Source organism: Cucurbita maxima, unplaced genomic scaffold, assembly GCF_002738345.1.
Source record: "Cucurbita maxima cultivar Rimu unplaced genomic scaffold, Cmax_1.0 Cma_Scf00034, whole genome shotgun sequence".
Lineage (NCBI taxonomy): Eukaryota > Viridiplantae > Streptophyta > Magnoliopsida > Cucurbitales > Cucurbitaceae > Cucurbita > Cucurbita maxima.
This window is the reverse complement of record NW_019272050.1, coordinates 475,260-484,754: the sequence shown is the minus strand read 5'-3', so window position 1 is coordinate 484,754 and position 9,495 is coordinate 475,260. Positions and strand designations below refer to the sequence as shown.

Below are 9,495 nucleotides of genomic sequence, written 5' to 3'. Positions count from 1 at the left end.
AACCTTACCCGAAGGTGATGAACATGATCGAACATGATCTATTTTTTAGGTTGTACAACTGTATCATTTGAGTTCTATCATTTGAGCTCTATGGCAAAAAAACTATAGTAATTTTAAATAAATTTATTGTTTTGAATTGTATGAATAATGGCTATATATAACACTGATTCCTTCTTGGAAAAGGATCTATCATTTTGAATCCTCCAAAACTTACGAAACCAAATTCAACTCCGTGGAACTAACTTTTTGTGCATCATCGTATGTATAGGTTTCAATCATACTGTGAGATCCCACACAGTTGGAGAGAACGAAACATTTTTTATAAGAGTAAAAATTTCTCCTTAGAAAGCACAAAAAAGACAATATGTGCAAGCAGTTCGGCAGGTGTCAAAGAAGCCAAATGCTTTCAATTTTGGAGATACGCTGTGGTTGGTGCAGTGGTGGAAGCTGCTGTACTTAAACCGTCAACAGACCCTTTAACTCAGGTGCTTCTGGCAGCTCCCTTTTTGGATGGTGGTCAAGCTCTCAAGGCGATGACCAAATTCTTCTTATACCATCGCTCCAAGGGCGGATCCGCGGATTCAACCCTAATTTTACATCTCTGAGAGGATCCTGCACATTTACAGATTGTGACAAGAAAGGAGTATTCTCCAAATGATCTTTCTAAATTACTTCGTTTGTCACAGTAAAAATATGGAATTTCTTAAGAAGTACACAATAATAGATAGTGACAAAAAATGGATCCAATATTGCAACAAAACTGGATGTAAATATGGCTATCCACATACACCAAAACAATCAAAATATACTAACCCCCTCCGCTGACAATTGAATCAGAAATAAGTTGTGTGAGCTGGAGATAATATCACATAATCTCCTTCAGTTGCTTAAAGTCACATTCTCCATTCGACTTTCTATATCAGTAGCCGTGGAGCCACTTAGTTCGGTCTCGAGCTGTTTACATGAATTTTGCAGATCGTTGCATGCCTGAAGAAAGCCTTCTGAATTACCATTAAGACTTCCTAACTCTGCCTGCATATTGTCAAGAAAGCTAGAAATTTTTTCAGAAGCTGCTTTAATGGCAGGGATCTCTTGTGGGGGGTAAAGACAAGCTCCAAGCTCGTCCACCTGCACTCCTATTCCTTGGCATAGCTTCAATAGATTCTCCAAGGACGCTATGTTACTTTGAATGTTTGCATTTTCCAGCTTGAGCAAACTTGTGATAGAGCGGATGAGTTCCTTTATAACTAGAAGTGTTGAAGAAACAACACTCATGGCAGATTGAGCAACTCTCATCTCGTCGGCTGACAAATCGTTACCTATATCGGCATCGTCGCTTGTATTACCATCATCTTGTGTATCACCTTCTACTTTGCTAGAAGATTCTTCAGGAGCTTCATCCAAGTCAGAGGAACCTTGTTTAAGATCCTTCATCTCTCGGAGGACGTCCTTCACCGACACAGCTACCTGGGTTATTGCTCGGCCAATTGCAGTTATATTTGTGGAAGGAGTTTTCTTAAGGGCAGAGCAAGCATCCCAAACCGCACCAACCAATTGTGGAACTACTTGGGTTTGGTCTTTATTATTCTGTGATCCTGAAAGAATGTTGACTCAGTGTCATCAAAAGAGAAAAACGAAATTGCATTTAGGAGTACTGTTGTAGAGCTCAAACAACATAGATTATGATTTGGCTGGATGCAAAAAGGAACTCACAAGAACATGTGACTGAATTTAACCCTATCATCAAAATTTGATGATGGAAACTTCTGATAGTTGGAAAAGTAAAACATTTCTACCTCCATGATATTGTAATAGATAATTTACTTTAACATGAACTCAAGAGTACTCCTACTTATATCGTGGGTGTTCAACTAATCCATCCTCTTCCATGTTAGGAATCACGATTCTCCACAATGGTATGATATAGTCCACTTTGAGCATAAGCTCTCATGGCTTTGGTTTTGTTTTCCCCAAATGGCCTCATACCTTTGGAAACAGTGTTCCTTGATTAAAACCCATGATCATCCCCGTAATTAGCCAATGTGAGACTCTCTCTCAACAATACTTAACATCCCATCCCACCGACAAACTTAATTAAGCATCAGTTTACTTTAATCCAGAATTCAACTCCCAATACATACAACATCATACAAAACTTATGATGTTAACATTCTTTATCACTATTTGTTAGGTTCAATCGAAACGACATCAAGAGCCAGGTAGATACAGGAAAACCGTGAATTAAACAAAACTCAGTGACAATGTACAGAAAGATCTATCTATCTGTCAAAGGTGTCCTGAGGCAGAAAATGGGACAGCAAACAGCAAACAATAAACCACTTATTCCTTCAGAATTTTTCCTTCTCTAAATTCTTTCAGGAGAAAATTCACAGGATCTTTCCCTTCTCCAGATCGATGTGGGATAACCTAATGACGAAAGTTTAGATCGAAATTTATAATGGAAAGTAGGGGAAGAGTAATTTACCATAGAAGGAGACGGATTCCTTCCATAACCTAAAACTGGAATCAATTACTTGCTTAACAGCTGCATGGATAACAGAAGACAGAGTAGGGCCAGCACCCACTTTACTCCCAAAGGAAACCAGGAGGAAACCTTGCAGCGTGTTGAAATAAGCTGCCATGTTTTCCTCAATTGCTTTAACTTCTAGCCTCTCTCCAGTCCACACCATTCCAGCTACAGGGCAAAAACAAAGATATAACCAATTAAATTCGTGCCATGAACCATCAACTGCAAGCAACCAAGTTTAGGAACATAAAAACAATTTTTAAAAATCTCTTCCAATTCTTTGTCATTAGAGAAATCCGTAGGACATAAAGATAAACACATTCTCAAATCAAAACATCAAAATTGAGAATCCTGCTGAAATGCAATTACAATCAACAACTTACAGCTTAATAATACATCTATTCAACTCTCCCATCCCCATAGTTGCAGAACAGGATTAGCAATACCAAGAATAATTATAAACGAAACGGAAACCTACCGACACTCGCCTGCTTGTAGACTTGGTCGCCCATTTTTACAACATCCTCCCACTTCACGATTTCAAGGGAAGAAGATGGATTTTGATCCAACATCTACAAGTCAAAACACGAGAAGAGAAATCATATCGGAAGTTTGAACCTCCATACAAATGCAATTCTACAAGCAGAAGATTATATGAAAATCGAACCTGAAAAGTTTCATGGATGGTATTGAGATGGGAATTGAGAGTTCGGATGAGTCGCTCTTTATCCGCTTTCCCCATCACAATCGGTGAGTGTCTTCTCTGAGATTGGGAACTTGATTGATAGAGTGATGAAGCTCTGAGAGAGTCGAAGACGGAAAGCTGGGGTTTTACGATTGCCTGAAAAAGGCGTATTTATTTGCGGGGGTTTTCCTTTTCTAAGAGAATAAAATAAAATGGCGTCCCTATTTGATTTATTATTTTAAGTTTTTAAAAAAAAAAAAAAAAATATATATATATATATATATATATATATATATATATATATATTGATACATTGAAAAAAATACAATTTTAAAAAATTCAAAACTAATGAGATTAATTTAGCTCTTGTAATTTAAAATTTATTACAAATTAATCCTTAATTTTTGTAACAAATTGATTGAAGCATTTAAAAAATTTTAATTGTTAAATTTAAATTGACGCAATAATATTGGCTAGCGGTATGTCAGCCTTCTTGTTGTTCTCCGAAGGGGGTAGACACGAGGCAGTGTGTCAGTAAGGACGCTAGGGCCTAAAGAGGATGGATTTGGTAGTGGTCCCACATCGATAAACACGAGGCGATGTGTCAGTAAGGACGCTGGCCCCAAATGGGTGGATTTGGTAATGGTCCCACATCGATTGGAGGAAGGAATGAGTGTCAGCGAGAACGCTAGGCCTCAAAAGAGAGTAGATTGTGATATCCCACATTGGTTGGAGAAGAGAACAAAACACCCTTATAGGGTGTGGGAAGTGACGCATTTTTAAACCTTGAGGGAAAGCTCAAAAGGGGTATAGGGTGTGAAAACAAAGGGGTATAAGGTGTGGAAACCTTCCCCTAGTAGATGCATTTTAAAGCCTGTCTAGAAGGTTCCTCTAGTAGACGCATTTTAAAGCCTTGAAGGGAGGCCCAAAAGGAAAAAGGGTATAGGGTGTGAAAACCATCCCATAACTTCTCCTCTCCTCCAACTTTAAATCTAAATTATTCAAGAACTAAGAACGTTGTCAAGAATTGAAAAAAATTACCTTCATCATCAACTTTTGATCTAACTTTAAATCTAAATTATTCAAGAACCCTAAGAATGTTATCAAATCAAAATTGCGAAAAAACTTATAATTCAAATTATTTTATAAGATAACTTAACCAAAATAACTCTAACATGAAACAACATGAATGACTATTTAAGCCCCAAACTAAAACTAATTATAATTTAAGATCTAAAAATAATTCTCTAAAATTATAAAAAAAAAAAAAAAAAAAAAAAAAAAAAAAAAAAAAAAAAAAAAAAAAAAGACAATAAAAGATCCTTAATTTTTTTTTTAAAAGAAAAAAGTGAACCTAAAATTTGTAACATATGAGTAACTGAAAGGTCAAATTTGAATCATGCAACCCCAACTCTTTTAATAAGTTCTAAATTTTTCACAAAAAAAGTGGACTGTCTCAAGATCTCTTACCATAGCTTTACTCGATTAAAACAAAGAGAAAAAAAAAAGATAAAAATCCGATCTGTTTTCTCCGATCAAATAAATCCATAATCTTCTGAATAACTGCCTTCGGAAATAGAAAGCCTCTCACCTGCCCTTCTTGCCTGCAAATATAATGAAATATAGCCATGAGAATATCCTAAAATATGTGCATCCAATAGTGTCTGTGTGTATATATCTGCAATGTCATACATAGCAATTCATGCCATTCACCCTACCTTAACCAATATATCAATAACCCTACACAAGCTAAGCATCTATGGAGATTCTCTCTAAATTCCTATTTTTTGTTTTTAAACAATAATTGACCATATAAGTAAAGAGTTTAAATAAATGTAGTTTTGAAGAGTTTTAAAAGGATAAAATAGTATTTCAGTAATTTCTTCTTATACATTTAAATGTTCAAATTTAATACTGCTGGCAATAAATTTTAAAACGAGTTCTTCAAAATTATGTTTTAACGAATTTGATTAAATAATAACAATAATTACATTATAGTGTTCAAGCTCAAGCTGCCTCATTAATGAATGGCTAAAGATGCTACCCAAATGTCTTCAAATTTAGAAGATTCCATCACGAATCTTCAAGTCATTAATTTAGAAAATAGTAGGAATAATAATAATTAAGATAACTAGATTTGGCCTTTAAAACTATTAATGATGCCATAAATCTAAGAAACAGAATACTCATCAGGAATTAGAGTTAGAAAATTGTAAGAAAAAAATAATAGAGATGACATGATTTGACCTATCCAAACTATTAATGATACCGTAAAGCCAAAAAAAACAAGGCTCTCATCAGTAATTAGAGCAGAGAGTTGAGGGAGAAAGACGTACCTGTTCTTCCCAATTTATCCGGCTGGTAATGAAGGAGAGCAACGCCGTTTGCACAAAAGCCCCAGTTTGTATACCAATCCAAAGGCCTCTTCCTCTCAGGTGCACCAAGAAAGCAAGAATTGCAGCAACTGGAACCCCACAAAGATAGAAGGCCCCCAAGTTTACATAAGCACCAATGTGTTGCCATCCACATCCTCTAGCAACGCCTGGTTAAGTAAACAACATTTCAACTTTGCAACTACTTGTACTCGAAATAAGTACAGATGAACATACTTGACCAGAATTGAATAATTTTCAGATCAACTCTCCACACTGTCAACTGTCGCTTGCTTCATGATGAATTGTTCACTTGTCGAGTCTAGACCAAAATTAAATCTAGCTCTACTCAAAAGGACTGTAGAGCATTATAAGCTAACATGAATTTAGGTATCCTTTTTAATAAATATTTAACTTTTAAAACTAGTAGTAATTTTATCTGAATCTGATAACATTTCACCGAAGCATTTAGTTTTTTATAGTAGAGATGCTTAACCTGAAAGGACTCCCTGGATGCTGTCAAATATCACGGATAAGCAAACCAGAGGTGCCATGGAGGCCACATAATCCACAACATCCTTCTCATTGCTAAAAGCATAACCAAAGACACGACGAAGAGCAAAAAGGGTTGAGGTCAATATTGAGGTTTCCACAATGCCAAGGAATATAGCAACGCTTGTTGCCCGACGAGCCGCTTGCGGATTCCCAGCACCTAGTTCATTGGAGACTCTTGTGCTGTGACATCAACAATTAATGAAAATGTATCACAGAAGGATGGATTCTCCTACTTTTCGGGAAGATAATAAATGATATAAATTTGATGGTAAATTATGCTAAGAAAATATGGAGTACAAAAACCTATACGAGACACAGAAACGACACGTCACAAAATCTGTGACACATCGCCTTGTAAAGATCTAAAACCCAGACCCAACAAAAAAAAACATTTATTTAACATTTTAAAAAATATTATCATTTTTATATTAAAAGAAACTTTAAGTCCATGAGTTTGTACATTTATATGCTCAAGAATATGATTTTGATGTATTTCTGTATCAAAACGTGTCTGATATGCATCTACAAATGTTGAACATATATTGAATTTATACAACCAGTGTCTAACACATATATTGTGCTAATAAGTGTCTGATACATGTCCAAGAGTCGGAGTGTCATGTCAAACGCAGACACACAAGCCAAACTAAAGTGTTTGTGCTTCTTGTTAAGAAAAATATAAATACTCAATTGAATATCTAATATCCTTTCAAAGTCTGATTTTCTTTTTTAGTTTGCTGTTTATATGATCAATCCTGAACCTTTAATTTCAAGGCTTGGACCCCTAAATTGCAAATACCTTTTATGAAAGATTCCTTTTTTATCATTTATGTCAAGTATAAATCACATAACTGTTATGAGACTGGAAAAGGGGGGGGGNAAAAAAAAAAAAAAAGCTCTTATGAGACTGGAAAAAGATACGTCAAAGAAAAAAAAAATTAATAAAGGAATCAAAATCTAGTTACTATACTATCTGGTTATTCTCGCAATTACTTAGATCACTTCATATTGTGTAAACTTTAAGCAGTTTAGTCAATAAAATTAGTTGTCTTGTTACTCAATCTCATGAGAGTCAAATGCTACAATTTCAACCAGCTAATGATCCAAAGACTTACTTATCAAGTAACAACATCATTTAATGGATAATATCATTGACAGCTGAAGTATGGATCTATAAATGCAAACAGTTAATCACATGTCCACATCTCTATAGCATACCTTCCTGCAGCACCAAGTCCATATGGTATCGAATAAAGTGTAGCAATTGTATTGAGACTGTTAAAAAGAGGCAACTGTGAATATATTGTTTTCAGTCTAGTAACCCGAAGCTTACAGAAGAAATTTAGCAACATTTCTGTATTCACTATGTGATAGAGCAGACATACCAAACAGATAAAACTGAAGTTTCAAGCTCCGGATTTGGTAACAACCCTGAAAGTAAGATAAGCAGCTCAAATGACCACCATTCGAGGCTGCAACAATAGACATTAAACTATTATTTATGAAAAAACTGTTCAAAGTAAAAAGATGCTATGATTCAAGATTTAAGAAACAGAAAAAGACAGATAATAAATCACCAAACCATCACCGCAGAAGGAATTGCCAAGCTAAAGAACTCCTGAATTCCTCGAAACATCTCCATAGAAATGACTCCACGGGTTGTCGCACACTTTGGTGAAAATATCATGTATAATGCTAGCAAAATCACGTTCAGCCAATATGACAAACTCATAGCTAATGCTCCTCCCAGATTTCTGAGTTCAGCCTTGTACACCATGAACCAACAAAATGGTACATGGAAGGAGAGAGTGATACAAGAACAAATGACCATGGGGATTACTAAACTTTGTGCCTGGAAATATCTCACCAATGGTTGAAGAAATGCACAAGCAAAGAGCGCAGGAATCAGCCAAACAATGAACTTCCCAGCTTCGTGCGAAATCCGAGGATCTTGACCGAAGAAAATAAGTAGCTTTTCCAAGAAAATCCATGATAGGGATATAGGAATGGAAAATAAGAAGATGCAAAATATAGCAGTGTAGGTCTGAGTTCCAAGTTTTTGATATTGCCGAGCTCCATAAGCTTGTCCACATAGAGTTTCGAGGGCGCTGGACAAGCCCAACTGTTTTTTAACAAGGTAAAAGTCCAGCCAGTTATTGGAACAAGAACAAATGAATTTAGCATGATAACTTGGCTAAGAAAGTTACAGTTGAAGTTGACTAACTTTATTGGGTATATAACATGGGATTAGACATTAGTATTCTGACAGAGCATTTTTAGTAGTCTTCAACGTTCTTGTAGTTTCAAATTTCAGGCCTACGTTTATGCTAGCCATAAGAAACATTGACATTGATGCAGTATGACAGTGGCTTGTTCCAGTAATAATGTGGGTTGAATCCATTCTTAAATGAAAACAGAAAAAAGGCAAACAAAATGGCATCAATGTTCAAAAACCTCAGTCCGCAGTTCTAATTGCTAACTTAGAATCATTCTTGCAGATATGTTGAATAGACTCATGAAAATTGTTCAATATGATTATTTTCTTGAAGATAAACCTTAATCGAAGGGTTGAGATGAGTCCTGCATTTTATCCCCAATGTTGGTAGGGTTGCGAAAAAGATATTCAAATTCGACAAAAGACAAATTGCTCAGATCCATCATCTCCGACAATAATTCTTTGATTCAACGAAAGGTAAAAGAAAACAAACAAAAAAATACCGTTAAAGAAACAAAACAAAAACAAAAAGCAAAGGAAAAACGAAACGCATGCGAACGGATATACTTTCAATGACGAGAATCAAAAGATTAAGCCTTAACCTCTAAACTATATATCGCTAATTTACCTGAACCCTGTACCAACAGATGGAGAGGTACATAAAGAATCTTCACAGAATAAAACGTAGAACGAAACAAAATATCATTACTCACGAGAACACTGAAGCCTGTAACTCCAGAAATGGAAATGGCTACGGCGCTGCTGGAGAGAGCAAGTTCTCCGAGATGACCGACCATCATCATCGTCACCATCTGCAACAAAAACTGCGACAAAGTGACGGCAACCATCGGCGCCGCCAAGAATCCCACTCTCTTCACCTCTTCAAGAAAAGCTTCCCTCGAGATATTGCTTTCCTTCTGCTTCGGCAGCAAAATCTCTTCCACGGCGCCTTGCTTCCCGTTCTCCATCAAGCCCGATGGATAAGTTCTCAAACTTCCACTACGATCCTCGATTTCTCGATCGCCACTGACCTCCCAGTTTTAGAGACTTCCAAATTGCATGGCTTCTTCCTCAATCCTCACCGCCATGATTAACAACAAAATTAAATAAATAAATAAATAAATAAATAAATAAATAAATA

The 9,495-nt window shown here is 35.9% G+C and overlaps 2 protein-coding genes across 3 annotated transcripts; both read right to left on the bottom strand.

The window, feature by feature from the left end:
- Positions 1-374: 374 nt before the first annotated feature.
- On the bottom strand, positions 375-3,389 carry LOC111467763. 2 transcript variants are annotated; one of them, XR_002714601.1, is made up of 5 exons: positions 3,195-3,389; positions 3,006-3,099; positions 2,486-2,695; positions 814-1,595; positions 375-612 (listed from the first exon to the last, which is right to left on the bottom strand). XR_002714601.1 is itself a non-coding variant. In XM_023112823.1 (4 exons), exons 1-4 carry the CDS (start codon positions 3,267-3,269, stop codon positions 880-882), a joined length of 1,095 nt encoding a protein of 364 aa, XP_022968591.1. In that variant the 5' UTR covers positions 3,270-3,389; the 3' UTR covers positions 704-879. The 2 variants fall into 2 exon arrangements, 1 of the variants encoding a protein (XP_022968591.1); XM_023112823.1 differs by lacking the exon at positions 375-612 and having other exon boundaries at positions 704-1,595.
- A 1,218-nt stretch (positions 3,390-4,607) lies between these two features.
- On the bottom strand, positions 4,608-9,495 carry LOC111467760 (protein DETOXIFICATION 12-like). The gene is made up of 7 exons (XM_023112810.1): positions 9,068-9,495; positions 7,717-8,261; positions 7,525-7,611; positions 7,358-7,414; positions 6,081-6,319; positions 5,549-5,754; positions 4,608-4,816 (listed from the first exon to the last, which is right to left on the bottom strand). Exons 1-7 carry the CDS (start codon positions 9,320-9,322, stop codon positions 4,748-4,750), a joined length of 1,458 nt encoding a protein of 485 aa, XP_022968578.1. The 5' UTR covers positions 9,323-9,495; the 3' UTR covers positions 4,608-4,747.